Genomic DNA, 18,274 nt, shown 5'->3' on the forward strand with positions numbered 1-18,274 from the left:
CATATCAAGGAATGTACACACAAGCATGTTTTTAGCTCAATGTAAATTAATCCATGCATAAACCATGAGAGTCCGAAGATGGCTGTAAGCTCTATTCTGATTTTTACCTTATAATATACTGAAAAATGATCTGTGATGCTAAAAGATGATTATTTTTGGCAACCTATATCAATTTCCTATTCACACAGCAACTGGTGGCAACTAAAAATAATCTTGGTTTAGTACTAGCTAAAAATCTGGTTGCATTTGGCACACGAACAACATGCACAAATAAAATTTAAGATCCCCTGTTCTGCTATTTCATTCGAGCCCACTCATCAAGCTTAGTTTGCTGCCATTTGAAAGCTATTGAAAAGCCATTAACTGGCAGGACTGTGAAAGCCGCAGTGCAGCAGCACACCTCAGTGCTGGAAGAATGTGGCTGCAAGTGCACACCAATTAAATCTTTCTATTCCTGGGGATGTGGGATTAGGAGCAGTGTCAATCAATTGTGCTACAATAGCACGTGCAGCAGTCATGGTTCAAGACGCACAGAGGTTTATCGTAACTCCGGCAGCCGGCTGAGGGTGACTTGGAAGCCTCTGCAAGATCCTGGAACAGAACCTACACTAAATAATGTATTCTGAGGTGTACTGGATACCTGAGGAAAGGCTTTAAATAATGCATTTTCTGGGCATGACAGTTGTAGCAGAAGAGAATGCTGAAACCTGTAGCAAGACTACAGCCTGAGATGAAAGAATGTCTCATTACCATTTTATCAAATGCTGTAAGTAACAAAATGGTTATTTTGCTTTTAAAACTGTCTTTTTATTTTCTGAGGTATGTTTTTTCATCACATATGCAAAAAGTCGAAGGCAGATGCTGCATGATGTCAACATAGTAGTGGGGAAGGGGAGTAGTTACTTTGCATGTGAATATATAGGCAGAGCCCAGTGTTTCTTTCTCTCCTCTGTTCAGAGGTAACTTAATTGTGTGTGTAATAATGCTCTCATTCTGAACTTCATAATGATGAGCTTTTAAAACTTTAGTTTAAATTAATCACCAAAGAATGTAATGTCCGAAAAGAAGAAACGTCATTGACAGCATTATGTTAAGGACGTCTTTAAGGACAACCTTGAAACATGGCTCTCACACTTTGCAAGGATATACAAATGAGAATACCTTTATAATTAAGAGCCCAGCTCATCATCTGCTGTAGATCAAATGCTTGTATCCTCTCCTTATCAGAATATTTAGCTATTTGGTGTGACAGCCTTAAAAAAATAAAAATGAACTTTTAACCTTGAATAATGCAAGCTTGCCTCCTTAAAGACATCCTGAAATTTGGATCTGTGCTAAATGTATTTGATTCATTGCAGAGGAAATTCCTAACAGCATTTTTTTTTTTTTTCAAGGTTGCTTGTCTTCCTAGCTGCACATTTTTCAGTCTTTTAGGATTTGCCTTTGAAAGCATCCAGGGTCTGAGTGGAAATTACTGAGTTTACATCAGAGAAATGAATTATTCTATAAATACTTGTTTTGGACAGCCAGCAGTAGTTCAATAGCAATAGATATTTTTTACTGAAGGATTTAGAAAACTTCAGACTTTAGTGATTATGGCACAGTTTTTACATGTCAAATAGCAGACTGCTGTAAAAGGTTTTTCTCTCCAGATCATGGTCTTTGATGACTTAAGTGTACCAAGGACATTTTGAAAGTATTTTTGAAACACTGTGTTATAGTTAATAAACAAGCGATGTGGTTCTTTGCTGTCTTAACATGAAATTAAGGTGCCCTGGAAGTATTTTAGTAATTCAAATAAAAATTATTTATATGGGTTTCCTCTTGTCTGCATTCAATGGGACTAGTGTATGGACTGCTTTTAATACTAGTAGGAGTTACAATTCCCTGTTAATGTGGAGAAGCACAGATTACTTTTACAGCACAATTTTATAGGTGCATTTGAGGAATAAATCTTTGAGCTTCTATTGAGTTTTGATAAATGCAAATGAGGAATTTGCAACGTAACTATCTTTAAGATATCAAAAAAGTATTGTTTGGTATTTATTCACTTTTTGAAAATAGTGAATAAAATTTCTTACAATGAAATTTTAGCCACTCTAGGAAGGCATGTGATTGTCAATAGCATATTAAATAAGTAACTCTTCAGTGAAACTGTAGGAAAGAGACGAGGATGACCCTGAGGTTCTTCTGTTATAAGGAAGCAAATGATGACTAACTGGCATTTTCATTGCATTGATTGCCGAGGTGAAGGACTTAAAACACAGCAGAGAGAAAGGTGAATGTACAGCATGAATTTTGTCAATAATATTTGTTTCCTGTTTTTCAGATTTGGAATTTTGATTAGTGATTTCTCAGTAAATCGGGGTGTTTTACCACAAAGCTCTTTCTTTCCAAATAGTGTCCTTTAGAAGATGCTGGCTGGAACCTGACAGGAGTTTTTTCACTGCCCATGCTTCTCAGAATTGGCAAAAGTGTTTCCATTTTCACCTGTAATTAGTGAAGGAGAAGCACTTCCTCTGCGATGCTCCCCTGAGCGTTATTATTTGACTTAATGTGCCAATATGTTGCAGATATTTGTGTTTGGCAGACAGCTGGGATCAAAGATGGGCCAGGGCTGCATGCGCAGTTGCAGCACCAGCAGTGCTCTGAGATGTGCTGAGAGCAGCTGAATCTCACAGAGGTTGGAACGTGACTCTTCACACTCCACTTTGCTTTTAATTCATTTCACCAATGATTTCTGTATCAGAAAGAAGATACACTGATCCAGAGGAAGCGTGGTGGCAAAGCACTGGCTCTTGGACTACTTTGGGTAGAGAGGAAATATCTAAGAGCACAAATTAATGACATTTAGTGTTTTATGAACTATAGTGCTATGTACCTGGCTTTTGCCTATGTTTGCATTTTGGTTTTTTAATCTTTGCAGGAGTTGGGTGTGGAAATCTGAGCTGAGAAGGGCTATAGCTGTTCTCCAATGATGTTAGCACAATTTTAATATTCTTTCATTTTTATCATGGCATTTCTCCCATTAGAAGTCTGTGAAAGTCAGATATACTTCACTGTATAAGTCATCATCTTGTCATAAGATCTTTCAGGGTGGAAAGACCCAACTTTGAAAGCTCTCCAGTGCACCACAGACTCATAAAATCATTAATGTTGGAAAAGATCTTTAAGATCATGGAGTCCAACCATTATCCTAACACTGCAATATCCACCACTAAACCATGGCCCCAAGCACCATATCTACATGTTTTTGAACATTTCCAGGGTTAGCAATTCAGCCAATTCCCTGGGCAGACTGTTCCAGTGTTGGGCAGACTGTTCCAGTGTTGACCATACTTTCAGTGAAGTAGTTTTTCCTAATATCCAATCTTAACCTCCTCTAGCAGAAATTGAGGCCATTTCTACTTGTCCTACCTCTTGTTACCTGGGAGAAGAGACTCATTACAACCTCCTTTAAGACAATTGCAGAGCATAATAAAGTGTCCCCTCAGCCTCCTTTTCTTCAAGTTAAACAACCTCACCTCCTTCAGCTGCTCCTTGTAAGAGCTGTGCTCCTGACCCTTCTCCAGCTCTGTTGCCATTCTCTGGATACTCCCTCCTGCTCTGAGCAGGGGTAGCTGTGTGGTCAAGCCAGATTTTCTGGGACCATGCCCAGAGAGGTCTTTCATCCCAGTAATACTCTGGAACTGTGCCTGCTGCAGCCATCATGTTGTCTTTAGCTGGCACCTGCAGCATTTAACACACGAGCCGAATGTGTGTCTGCCTGTTGGAGCAGCTCATGTTGTCACTGCTCATGCCCACCTCCTTTCTGCAGCCAAGTATTGCTGCTGCTCAGAGCTGTCCCTGCCTGTGCTGGTAGATTATCCTTGGCAATCTGTGAGTGTGAGTATTTAGAAATGAGAACAGTGGTTTGTAGGAGAGTATCACATATTATCTGCCAGCTGCAGGATACCATTTTAACTTGATGATTTGTGTGACAGATTGTACAAATCTTCTGTCTTCTGTCTCTTGTATATCTAGCTATGATATAAATATCATTTACATGTTATGGCAATGGTTTTCTACCTTTCCTCTGGACTTCCTCTGACAGATCTGAAAAGATAATTAAGAAAAACAGTGCTTTAGCAAGGAGGCTTAAGTTTGTTACTCCAGAGTCTGATTTCCACTGCACATGCTGTAGAGGTGCATATCTGCAAACAGAATGAAAACCTTTCTAGAAGGAGTTATAGTGATGCCTGGTGGAAGCCCAAGCCAAGTGAATTTATCCAAATATTCGGATCATAAAATCAGAACATTAGCTTCTACTTCTGTTCTTTCTGGTTTATCTGTTTCCAATTCCTTTAAATCCTTTCTATTAATTAAAACCCACTGAACTGTGCTACAGCCCAATACCTACTGTGATCTGTGATGGAAATTAATTAATTAGATTATTAATTAGAAATTATTAATTAGAAATTAATTAAATGATTATTGATAAATTTAGTTCAGGATTTGAAACAAGATATAAATAAACATAATAATTTTCTTTGATATCTATCCCTTATTACCTTCAGGATCTGATTACATGGCAAGTATTGTCCATGAAGTGGTAGCTTTACCTGAACCTTACAGAGCTTGGAGAGGGTTGGGGAAAGATGTGATATGATACATTAGTTTCAGTTGTCAGAGGATGGAGACTTGAGCTTGATTCTCACAGGGATGAAGAAGTAAACCTGGGGGTGAAACATGTGATACCTCTGTGTCAGCTTCCTTACTGTGAGACAGCCTGTGAAACTTGCATCTGTGCCTCAGTAGAGTTACTGTAGTTTAGACCAAATAAGAAGAGAAGTCTGAAAAGAAAAAGTGGAGACCCGTAGTTGGTCTGTGACACAGGAACCCTCTGTTGCAGCATGTGCAGGATGTGTGATGACCCAAGTAACAGTGACACATAGGTGCTCTGTCACACTGCATGGTTACTGACATAAGAGAACTAGCAAATTTTTTGAAGTGTTTTCTCCTTCCCGTGGACAGTATTTCTTCTATTCCAGTGTTAGGCAGGGGGTGGTAATAATTTATTTATTGTATATTCTGGTCTCCCGGAGAATTCTCACATCTTCTTGGACATGTCCTCTGCCTCCAAAGAGGCACTCAAGGGACAAAATAGTTAAAATATGCAGGTAGTGAAAATTAGAGCTGTAAACAGAAGCAGAATGACTGTGGCAGTCCTTATTCAATACCTATCCATTTATTTAAGTTGATAGTTCATGATAGAGTCTGCTAACTCTCATGTCATGGTTTATTTCTGCAATAACAGAGCTAAGTACACCATGGCTGTAGGGAAAAATTCCTTTTCCTTGTACATGCTTATAACACTGTGACCTGTGGCATGAGGTTAAGGTTGTTACTGAAATGAGATGCTTAGCATGACTGAGTGATCCTGCCTGCTGGAAATGAAACTGGGAGGCAGAGTCAGGAGTCATCTGCCCTGGGAATCCTGAAAGAGCAGGAGGAGTGGCTCTGTGAAATGAACCGCTGCTTGGGAGTCTTAAGGTCCTGTGAAGGCACATAAAGCAAGTCTGGGGAGTAAAGAGATATTGATGAAAGGTATTTGTTTGGCAAGCTTATACTGTAAAAATATATAAAAGAATGCTAATACATTAGCATTGATATTTTGTATTCCATTTTGACAGGCTGAATGTGTCTGAGATATCAGTGATATGCAGTACAAGCTTTTTTTAAAAAGTTTTATAATAATTGAGGTGTTATGAAAGATATCTAAAAAATAGGTTTTTAATTATTCAGTTAAGAACAAATGGGTTTTGTCTTACTAACCTTCAAACAAATAGAGACACAGCTAGAATATTTTTACTTCTATTACACTTTTTATCTCTTTGTCTCTCACTGTCATCATAGGATAAGTGCAGGTCAACAGGAAAACAGGATATTATTTTCCACCTATTAAGGCCAGTATGTCTGTACCAGTTAGTGTGTTTATCTATTTTTATTCTCCGTTTCCCGAGTTCATGTGACAATGACAGAAACACAGCATGATTTTTTTTTTAATTTGAACTAATTTTTTACCTAATCTAAATGTTAAAAAGTTTGAGATTCATGACACTGGTTGCAAGGAAAGAGATAAAAAATAATTTTTTATATCAGTATATAGACATAGGAAGTTATACTTAGAAAAAATGTATTTTGAGCTGTCAATAAGCTAATTAGCTTGGAACATTTGTAGTAGTAGTCTAATAATTTGCTAAGTGTCTTTCCAGTAAAAAAAACTTACCTCACAGTAACAACATTCTTACCAATTACAACCACATAGAATAGAATTTAATAATTTTACTAAGATGAATTTTTATATTAAATTGGTTTTTGGAAAAATACACTTTAAAATAACAGCAAAAAGAGCAATATTAATTTGGATAATTGAAGACTATAACATTTTCAACTTTGCATTCAACTAAGAATAGGTTCTATTTATAGTTATTTAGTGGAAATCACAGTCATCCACCAATTATATTTAGTCCTTATTTTGTTTGCCACTGTAAAAAATCAATCAATAAAGGGAAGACTCAGCACTTTCTGAGGAAAACTTTACTGAGAGCTTGTAAGAAATTCCTTACAGTTTTGGTATTTGGAGTGCTTTTTTCTTCTAATGTAGTTATTCTGCAAACAGCAAAGAAATTTAGCCACCCTAAAAATCAGATGAAAGACGATTATAAAGGTCAAAGTACCGTATTTTCTCACCATATTGGCACAGCATGTGTAAAGCTTCAGATTCCAATATTAATTTTTTTGAGAAAATTGCTGCAGGAACAGAGAGCAGAAAAAAACCCCAATCACCAAACAAACAACACAAACCTCCCAACCTCTTTATTTCCATTTATGAAATTGTAGCAATATAGCCACTTTTCAATCCTGAAGTAGCTTCTTGCTCTTAATAATCACATTTATTTATTTTTCTTGTTTCATAAAAATTAATATACTGCATCATGGTGAATTTTGCAGTTTCTGAGTTATAAAACCAAATAGAAAATGTTGATAATTCAATTAACACCTGAATCAAAATTGCAACGATATAAATGTGATTGTTTTAAAGGAAGTAAAATTTGAGATGGAAATAATTCTAATCTTAAACAAATGAAAATAATTAAGTCAGCAATAGCTTAGTTTGATTTGGAGCAAATAAAGAGTTGTCCTAATGCAATTTTTTAAATATATCATAAAGAACACCACCAATTAAAGAAAAATGCTGTTTGTTTATTACAAGAGGCACTTTCCATTTGACAAATGCCTTCAGTGAGAGCAACAGCAGTATAAGACCTACTAAGAGAAACTGCAAGTTTTGACTACTGCACATCCCTTCAGCCAACAGATGGGTCAGCGTGGTATCACTTGCAGAAACAAAAGTGCAAATGATATGGCCGGAACTGGTTTTCCAGCCAGTGCCAATCTTGTACATTGAAAGACAACAGTCCCTGACAACTTCCCCCATCTATTAGGTGATTCAGAGAGCCCTGACTTAGTCCACTTTAAAACTCTTTTTGATGTAAGAGTGGGACCTGGCAAGAAGTGTGGAGAGGAGGGCACCACACCCTGTGGAAGAGAACTTGGTCATTTATTGCTAGCTTTTCATCCAGCTAGAGCATGGACATTCCTGTTGGAAGTGTACTTGATACTCTTTCATTTCATAGTTGATTTTAAAACAAAAGGATGTTATTCTTGGAAAAAAGAGGAATATAAAATCTGATCTCTTTCTCTGTAAATCCTACAGTGAATGTCTCTCTCTCTGCAGTATGACATTTCAGAGGAGGTGGAAGCAGCATTCAGAGCACATAGACAGGCAGTAGATCTGGGCCATACCACCTCAGGTTGGTGGACTCCTGCTGTGGTCCCATTCGGTGCAAATCCTGTTATGAAGTACAACATATGAAATATATATGGGGCCTTGTAAAGGCATCTAGAAAAAATAGAGCAATGTATTAAGGTCATATTTTGAGAGTTAATCGATACTTTTCAAATGTGATCCCTTTCCTATAAAAGTAGTCAAAGCTCTCTCCTGTGAAAAGTTTTGTAAATGTTGCATCTAAACTGAGAAAGAAGGAAATGTAAGAATTTTCTCTTTTTTACAGGCATGTAAGAGTTTTCTCTTTTTTTCTCTCTTTGTGAAAAGAAGTGTTTTTGTCTTTAGATAGCTTATTGCAGGAGGCTCTGAAAAAATGTTAGAACAATGCATTCCTTACTCAGCAGTCATTTTAGGTGAAAGGAGGAACATTTTATATTCAGATATAAAATTTGTCCACAAATTGAACAGCTTGTTTTTCAGATGCTTTCCTTTCAACACAATTATTTGATTCTATTAGCTGTAGTACTAATGTTAGTTGCAGAAGTAGTATGTGTAAATCAAATAGACATAAAAGTAAAGCTTTCAAGGCAAACTAAATGACTTAATTCCTCTTAATCAACAGTAAATATATAGATTTATTTTGTCTTGTCACTTGCAGTGACATTTTTCTTTCATGTGAGCAGTAGTGTCAGAGTAATAATAATAAGCAATAGTAATTTCTGTTTGATTTCTACTTCAGTTTCTTAATTTGAAAAACTCTTTTATGGTCATCCAGTTATTTCTTCAGTAAAGGTGCCTGAAATAGACCAGGAGTCCATCCTTTGAGACTGCTTTTTTCCTGTAGGTCAAATGAGATCAAGCTGTTCAGTTTCTTCTTCTGCATCTTCTTCATCCTCTTCCTCTTCTTTCTCTTCCTCTTCCTCTTTTTCAAACTATCAACCATATTTCCCCATTTTAATTTAACCCAGAAAGGACATTGCTGTGCATCTTCACAATCAAATGTTATAATTAGATAATATCAAATTTGTTATCTTCACTTCTGTTTCCATGCCCACACAGGTGTCCTATAGCAGTTTATGGCCACAAGTGTAATGCTTGATGGTAGATGTGGAAGGTGACCTTAGAGACTGCTGTAAACACTGTTGTCAGGAAAGCCACTAAACCTGCTTTCTTTTGCACTTACCCATGAAGGTCCAGCTCACACTAGCAATCATCCTTGCTCTTCTAGCCTTAGCCAGGTGTGCCTATGACATACCCAATAATTACCCTGCCAGTGCAAGGGAGCGAAGCCTTTCAGACGCCAGTGGTGTGGCTTTACATGCCAGAAATCCCCGTGGGCTGGTTTTTACTTTACTGAGCTGTTCTCTTTCCAGAGCTTTACAGGGCCATTTGGTGATTTCAGAGCTGAGTGAAGGAGCTGACCTGAGTGTCAGAAACGTAGAGCTGCTGTGCCTGTGTTGTTGCTTTTGTCTGCCTGTCCACCCAGTACACCAAACAAGGAATCTTGTGATCTTATCTGTTAGTCTCATCCATATGTCCTATTTTTGTTTTAGTACTCTGCCTAAATTTGCACTATATTAAGTTAATTTTCTTGTTCCATATTCTCTTCATTTTTATGGCATATAACTCTTCTTTTTTCCCTTTCACTCTTAGAATTTCTGTTAACTTTTCTCTCCTTAGTCACTGCTTAGCTAAGCTATGCATATTTAATTCTTTTCATCTTTCCTCATAAATCAGTCCCTCGGGCCCCAAAACCATTTGTGGTAGTTTCTTTTGAACTGCTCCAATTTGACTGTCTAGAATTGAATGCAATATTCCAGATAAGTTTCCTTTCTGCAGAATGGACGGGGGCCAGTTTCCAATCCTCTTGCTATTTGAAAACAGAAATGCCAGTCCCTTGATGTGCACAGAACAGTGACCAAGGCCTACATATTAGCCCTGCTGCAGAATTTTTTTAGCTCCACTGTGTGGCAAACTACTTTTCCATCTGCTTTTACTTTACAGTAATCTCTGTAAATTATTAGATTGTGTGTAGAACCACAGTTCACTTGGCATAGGATTTCCTTTCCTGTGTGCTTGCCAGTCCTTATGGTTAGGTCTGTGAACCACTGTTTCCTTTTTGACTTTTAACTCCCTGTGATGTATGATAATCAATATCCTCAGTCTTAATTCACATAGTCCTTTACTAGCTTTTATATAGGCAGGTTTTTGCAAATTTTGATTTTTCTCCTATGTTTTCTGTATTTCTCATATGCTGTATGACTCTTGAGCCCTGGCATATTTGGTGACTAAACAACAATATCTGAGAATGTCTGTGATAAAAGAACTGCCCCAGGTTTTGAAACAATCTGATTTTTTGTTTCTTTACTCAAACAGTTGGATGTTGCTGCAGCTGTTCAATTTTTTCAGTACCTTTGTGGTGTAGCAACTGTAATTTTGGCTTCCTCTCGCTGTGCACCAATGTGTTAATTCACTTTCCCAAATTTCAGATTTATAAGTATTATCAACAGTCTTGGTGTTTTTCACTGTTTTTTATTATTAAATTGTCTACTGTGGTAAGTACCTGTGTAACAAAACTTCTATGTTATACTGTGGTGGCAGGAGGAATTTTCCAGTGCATCTCTTCCCGGGTGCACATGCTTCCCTTCTCTCTATCCTATACCTGAAAGTGTGGGCTGGAGATCCATGTATTATTACATCTCCATTTAGTGCACTGTAAGGAAATAACTATTATCATCAAAGCTTAATTGTTACTTCATAAGACTTGTATCACAGTCAAATAAAGACAGCTAGGTCTGTGCAAGGACTAGGAGTTACTTTTTTCTGGAGGACTTCTCATCTATTCATTCTTATCTTTATTGTCATTTGGCAAGCACAGTTCTTCTTTGTTCTCATTCTGCCTTCTGATTTGGAACTTCTTGAGTTTTACTTTTTCTTGGTGTGATTTATAGCAATTTGGATTATTCAAATATGACCAAGTATTCTGATGCTATTTCCTCACAGGCTTTGCGAGTGACAAACATTAATTAGTGTATTATCCTAACAAATATACATTGCTTGCTTCTGAAAATGCCAAATAAAAAGTGACATAAATTCATAGATCCAAAAGTTATAAGGGTTAGCGCAAATAGCCATTTGTTTTCTCTTCTAAGTTGTCTATATATAGATATATATTAAAAATGTGTTAGTGCAGTCAGTGTTAATCAGATGACTGTTGTTTTCTGATTACTTTAAACTCTCACTTCAGCTCCTGACACAGGAACTTGGACTATTTCTTAAAAAAGAAAAGAAAAAAAAAAAAACAACAAACTAGCTGTTTTATCATTAAGCTTTGGGAAACAAGTAAGCATATTTTGCTTTGATCTTTCTAAGGAAACAGTCTTTGTGATTATGTCACTTCTGTATGTGCATCTTGTAGTTTTTCTTCCCATGATAATTTCTAAACCTGTTATCCAGTTGCAGGAAAATGTTTCAAAACCAGGTTAATCATGCCACTATTTATTCAAAGTGAATACTACATTGCCTAGTAGTGTTGTACAACTATTTCATTATGGTTAGAAATTATAATGTGGCTTTTCTGCTATATAGATGTCAGGTTTAACTTTGAAGCCATTATCTCTTGTCACACAAGGTATCAAGTAATGTCAAGTATCTTGGAAGGAAATTTAAGGATTTAAAGGAATGCAATGAAGTTTCCTCTTCTTCTTGGTGTGCTGGTTTCTGCTAGGATAGAATTAATTTTCTTCACATTGTCTAGTACAGGGCTCTGTTTTTGATCTGGGCTGAGATCAGGGTTGATAATAGAGAGATGTTTTTGTTATTGCTGAGCAGGGCTAACACAGAGCCAAGGCCTGCTCTGCTTTTTGTACAACCACGCTGGGGAGGAGGTTGTTGGTTCATGGGAGATTGGGAGGAGACACAGCCAGGACAGGTGACCCACACTGACCAAAGGGATATTCCAGACCATAGGACATCATGCTCATAGCAGAAATTAGGGAGGAAGAAGGAGGAAGTGGATGCATTTGGAGTGATGGTGTTTATCTTCCCAAGTAATCATTACATGTGATGCTGCTCTCCTGGAGATGGCTGAACACCTGCCCAACCATGGGAAGCAGTGAATTAATTCCTTTTTGCTTTGCTTGTGTGTGCAGCTTAAGCTTTCCCTGTTAACCTGTATTTCAACCCATGAGTTCTCTTTTACCCTTCCAATTCCCTCCCCAGTCCTGCTGGTGAGGGAGTGACTGAGCTGCTGTGTGGGGTTTGGTGGCTGGAGTCAAACCACAGCACCTGGGTGTAAAGCAATGCCACTTTGCACCACTTACCTTGCAGCAAGCAAAAGAAAGATAGGCTGGCAGTGGGATGAGCTTCAGAGGGTGTGTCTACACTTCATAAACAATGAAGGAAAGGCACTGGGCTGCTGATGTCCCACAGCATTGTTATTTAGCTCGCTGGATCATTTTTGGTGTCCTTACTAGTCCTCTCTATAGCAAAAGCTGTGGGTGGTATCTAGAGATCCCTCCCAACAGACAGGACAGATGAAACACCCCCAAACTGTTTGTTCTATCCCCTGTGCAATCTTTCATCTATTCCAAAAGGCTTTGTAGCCTCAAATACTGTTCCCTGCCTACGTATACCCTCCTACTACTTACTAGAACATATAAAAACACCTTTGGGTTTATGTTGTAAAATACCTTTCTCCTATGGTGCAGTGCAGTCTTCACTCTAGACACTGTAAAATTTAGAAACCACAAAAAATGATATTTATATCTTAGAGCACAAGAGCATAACAAAATCGAAGGAGAACTAGGACTATATGCTGTGCTGTCTAGATGTGTTTAATTTGTTTTGCATGGACCTTCACCAGTGAGCATGAACTGGTATACAACATTTAACTGACAAGCTTTTTTTTTTTCCTTTTTCTCTTTTTCTTTTTTTTTTCTGTTTGTTTCGTTCTTGTTTGGGTTTTTTTTCCCTTTTTTCAGGGAATACTTCTATCCTAAGTTTTGTAGCTTATTGCTTGAAAGACTTACCTAAATTCCAAAAGAGCAGTGTTTCAACCTATTGTCTGAATTATTTAAATATGCTACAATAAAGCCCTGAATTCACCTTGAGCACAGACTTTCATCTCCAAAAAGCCTATCTAGGATATTCTATGAGATGAATGGTTTAATGTGTTTTACTCATATCTGAGATTGTGCAGTCTTTCTAGTCAGAAACTCCTATGCTCCAGAGCAGACAATGGTGTCTTAGTGTTTTTTCACAAAAGGTTCTGATGTGTTGCAGGAGAAATTACTTGAAGTATGCTGTGGTTTGTGGGAATCCAGACTGCAGCTCATCCTCCAAGGGAGTACAAAAGGATAATGGCAGTAAAGAGGAGATGGAGATAGCAACTTTACCAAAATAAACAGTATGAGCCTGACCAGGTCATTTATGTTCATTTTGCTTGCATTCCTGTAGTTTCTGGATGTGATCCACAGATGAGGAGTATTGTTCTGGGACATACAGATTTCCTTTCAGACCATTCATACTTGTGAATTCCCTGTGCATCAAAAACAGACCAAAAAAATATTTTTTTTTGTGTTTCTAAAAAATTAAAATAACTCCATACATACGTATTTTAAACCTGTGTTTTATTACACTGAAGGCTAATGCACAGACAAGCAGTTTGGCTGCATTTGTTGAATAAGCTGGCACACAGTTAATGAATTTTACCTAGAACATAAAATCTCCATATGTCACAGACTGCTACACGGCATAAATCACAAATGACAGTGCAGAGCCCTCTGTTATATTTAATTGGGTATTATTCAGACTCTCTTCTATTACTACAATGGCAAGATTCCAAACTGGTTGATTCTTTGATTTAAATATAATAAATTTTTAGAAAATGCCAGTGCAACGTCACTGAATTACTGATAAATAGATAATAGAGTCTATTAGGAAGCCTGTAGACTTGATAAATAGCATCTGATAAGTAACTTTTCCTTGGTATCAAGCTGGAAATTGATTGCAGTTCCTACTTACTAGTCTAGTCACATCGAAAGGCTCTTGAAGAGCAGCATACAGGAGTAGGGTTTTATAAGAGGGTGGCTGCTTGAATGTGCTCAGGATTGCTCTTCAGCAAAGACAGAATTGGGTGTTAAGCAGAAATCGAGGAAGCTTTGTGTATCATGTCATTTAAGAGCCCTGACTTTCTAATTACATCTAAAAGAAACTGTGGAGCCAAGAATAGGAGAAGCACATCAACTCCTTTATTGCAATGTAATTTATTCTCAGAGGACTTGGCATTAATTGAATTCTTTACATTTTTACAAGGTAAATAGTAAATTTGTACTGCTCCCTCATGATTATCTGCTTTTGAGGTGGGAAGGGGAACCAAGAAAAAAGAAAAAGGATGAAGTCCATTGCTATAGTGAGCAGATCTGTACTGACCTGATGGAAGTGTTACAGCTGTGGAAGTCAGACTGAGTGGTTGTAAGCACCACGCTTCACTCACAGCTTAATAAATGTAATGGAGAGGCTGTTCAAATGGTAAGTAATTTTCCCTGTGCTGAACAAAGGATTTTCAAATCCAAGTATTTTGATGCTGGCCTTAATGTTCCAATTTGAGAGGAATTTAAGCTAAGCTAGCATTTCCTGTGGCTGTTCTTAACGACTTTTGTTTTGGAAACTGGAAAATCAGTAGAAAATATATAATAACTTTTGATTTCTGAAGAGAGAACCTGTAAAAAATGCATTGATCTGTGTTTCAGACACAATGACTTCAGTTATGCAGTAGTATTTATATCACTTACTTCATATGGAATTAATCTCAGCTTCATAAATACTAATAAATTGTTATTTCTAATTCAACACAGTAGATTTAAATAATATACGTTGTTGGTAGAAGAAAAACCTCCTGTATAATAATGTCATTATGTATAACAACAAAGTGCATTACTGAAAGGGCCAGTGCCTTAATTTTTGGTCTGACTTCTGTTAGCAAACATGGAGTGCACATTAATGTAGCTTTTTGAACTGGATGAAGCTGCGCTGATTTACATCATCCGTGTATCTGATCTGTAAGTGACAAAGCAATTGCTGCTCATTTCGTGCCTTTCCCACATATCTTTGTTAGTACTGTAGTTATGGTTAGCTAGTCAGCTTTGGAAGAGTTATATAATAGTACAAAAATATTTTAATAATACAATAGCACTCTGTCTAATAGTACGACTTCTCTTTACAAAAAAAATACTTTTTTAATTTGTTGAATGAATGCTAATCTATTTAAACATATATTGAAATTGTTGAAATTTTGAAATATTTTATCTTTCTGAAATTCAGGACAAATTCAGTTATCTGAATTAGAATGTAGATGTTTAATTGTAGTTGTGAAAATGGTGTGATGTATCTTTACCAAGAAAGGACCAAGATATGGGCTAAGTGTCAGAGGACCCAAACTAAACACAGTATATATTTTGGAGGGGTTTTTATCCTTTATCCTTTAGTGAGATTTTACTGCTTAAAGACGATTGTTTTGTTAGCAGTGTCAAGCAGATACATTCTCAGAATCTCAGATTAACATTTTTCCAGGTACTTTCAACCCTCTACATTTTGTTTCAATGCTATAAGGACCATAGTCTTTCAAATACCCAGAACATTAATTATTCATTGTTTAAAGTATCAAAAAAATCAGCATGTTTGCATAAAGGTAAGCATGTCTCTTATTATTTTGAAATTTGTAATTTTAAATATTATGCACCATCATTCCATGTAACCTTATTTGAGAGGCTTGTTGCATTAAGCAGTGTCAACAGTTGGATTGTGTGCTTGCCTTCAATGAAAAGTCCCATACAACGTCAAAATGTAATATGTCTGAGAAGAGAGGTGAGTCTGTATGTACATGCATGTAGGAATTCAGCTTTACTTTCTGGGAATGCCTCCTGACCTGTGACCCAGATTAGACAGGGACATAATCACCCCCATGTAATGTGAATTACCATCTGAGGTGCATTTTTTAGGATGTGTAGTCTCTCGATTTAGATGCCAGAGCAAGTGACTAAAGTTAATTGACATAAAGCCATGTCAATAGCTTTAAGAAACAGTATAAGGGAAAGCTGTATCAATATGATTTCTGAAAAGAGGTAATAGCAAAAATGTCCCTGCATACTGTACAGTTACTTGAGCTCAGCTCACCTGCAGAAGATGGAAGGACATTTCTGTAACAATCACATTCTTCCTCTCTGTTTATGTGCCATCACCCTTCCTGTGCTCTTTATTTCGTTCAGGAGCTGGTGCTTGTAATGTCACAAAATATTCCTTCTCTCATCTTCACAGTGAGAACCAGTGACAATTCAAAGCAAACTGTTCCTCTTAGAAATCTCTTGTTTGTACAGGCAGGATCAAAACTGTAATTTATCTTGTGGTGCAGATGTCACACTCTCCAATTCTGAGTAAATTGCTACAATTTTATGAACGTGTTGTTTTAAAGGAATGATTATTCTCTTTCTTGTGGTTTCATGGTGGACCCAGTCAATGAAGCAGCTCTTCACTAGCAAAGATCATTGAAACTTTTTTTTCTGTTGGTTACAGTGGTAATGACTTCCTTTGTCCTGTACTAATTAGTAATCAGTGTAATATTGTAAAAGTTTCTCTGGTTTTGATATTTCAGTGTTCTATCAGAGTTTCTATATTGTGTGTTTATATAGAAGATTCAGACCTTAAAACTATATTGATACTGTCAGTCATGTTTAATCTAGTCATTTTTGTCCAGAATATCCAATTAAATAAATAATAGCCTGTTAAACCTTGCTAGCTTTTTCATGGGTGACACTGCCAATGTGCTCTCCGGTGCAGTCTGCCCTGACCATCACAGTGACCTTGTCGAATCCCTGCACATTAGTCAGGGATTACATTAGTAATTTGTTATGCACTGAGGCAAGAACCCCATGAAATGATCTGCGAATCTGGTATGTCATGAGACATAATCTCTTAAGCAAATAAATTCAGAGGGCAGCCTTTTTCTCTTCCTACAAATCTTTACCATACTGCCTCCTGACTAACACACTCAAAACCAGCTCTGTTTGGGATCATATTTTCCATCTATCTTCTGCTGTGGAATGGGGGTCATACAGTGTTCTTGTACCAAATCAGTGTGGCAGCTTATGCCAGTTTTCCCATAAATGGGGAAGGAAAGGATGGACAGACCTGCTGCACATGTTACCTTTTTAGGAGGCTGTAATAGCTTTTCTTTGGAATCTGTCTGTATCTGTTATCATTCTCTAAGCAGTATCTGGTTACATCCACCTATAAAGCTGTGGATTTCAGCAGCCATTTTTTCTTGGAAGGTTTCTTTACAGCTGAAGCTGTTGCTGCTGTTGGCAATACTCACTTAGGACAGAGTAGTTGGCATACTTCCAATGGGAGAGCTTAACCCTGGGGATTGGGTTGACAGAAACTTTGGGCAGCTCAAGAGGGGAAGTGCATATTTTCATGCCTAAGGCAGACCCTATATCTTGGTACAGGCTGGGAACTGACTGCCTTGAGCTGCAGTCCTGCTGAAGAGTGTGCAGGGGTTACAATGGGCACTGAGCTGAGGTATGTGCTGGTGATAAATCGGGCAAACCACATATGTTCATGACTATGTTCAGAGGAGTTTGGCCAGCAGATGGAGGGAACTTACTGTCTGCTGCTGCTTGGGGCTGCTGAAGATGCACCTGCAAATATGTGGTCTTGATCCCACCAGTCTAAGATGGACATTGAGGCAATAAAATGAGAGCAATGGAGGGCTACCAGGATAACTAACAGAAATGAAAAAGCTGAAGTCCTCTTAATAGTGACAATAGTAACAAGGAATAATGACCACCAAAAGAGCTCGAGGTATTTTTGATAGAAGTCAGTGCAGCACTTAAACAGTTCACCAGACAACTTGTAGAATCCATTAATGGAGGTTATCAATAATGGTAGACAAGACAAAGTTATCAGATCCAGTGTTAGTGAATTATCCCATGCTTCATGTGGCTTACCATCCACAGAATTTCCTCCAGAAGCACGTCTATAAACACCCCGTGTTTGAGTTGAGCTCTCTTGAAGTGTGAAAAGAGCTCTGCCTCTTGTGCCATCATCAGTTCCCCTGCTCAGTAGGACCACAGAGCAGAGCTCTGCCAGGTTCTAAAACTGGGACTCGGTGGTCCATTCCTTAGAGATGAGCACCTGAAAGATCATTCTGGGAGTTTGTCTTGTCTGCATTTATACTATGTTTCTTAATCCAAGTTTAATCTAATGAGGTTGCTGACCTTCAGCTGTTAACACCCACAGTCAGGTACTGGTCTCATGTGGGCTATATCAGGTTTCAGATGTGCTGAGAAAAGAAATTCCATCTTCAATGATTACTTCTCAGCTGAGACCAGTGCCCAAATGGATCAGGAGTCCTCAACTGGCCTGAATTGCTTTGACTCCAGCCAC

General features: G+C 37.6%; 1 protein-coding gene across 1 annotated transcript in view; it reads left to right on the forward strand.

Annotated features, from left to right (window-relative positions):
• Nucleotides 1-502: 502 nt before the first annotated feature.
• Nucleotides 503-18,274, forward strand: part of MYO16 (myosin XVI) — a 286,365-nt gene continuing 268,593 nt past the window's right edge. The window contains exon 1 of the mRNA XM_058859396.1: nt 503-766. Coding sequence (XP_058715379.1) covers nt 739-766 — 28 coding nt within the window. The 5' untranslated portion in view covers nt 503-738. The remainder of the gene's footprint in view (nt 767-18,274) is intronic.

This window comes from Poecile atricapillus, chromosome 1, assembly GCF_030490865.1.
Source record: "Poecile atricapillus isolate bPoeAtr1 chromosome 1, bPoeAtr1.hap1, whole genome shotgun sequence".
Lineage (NCBI taxonomy): Eukaryota > Metazoa > Chordata > Aves > Passeriformes > Paridae > Poecile > Poecile atricapillus.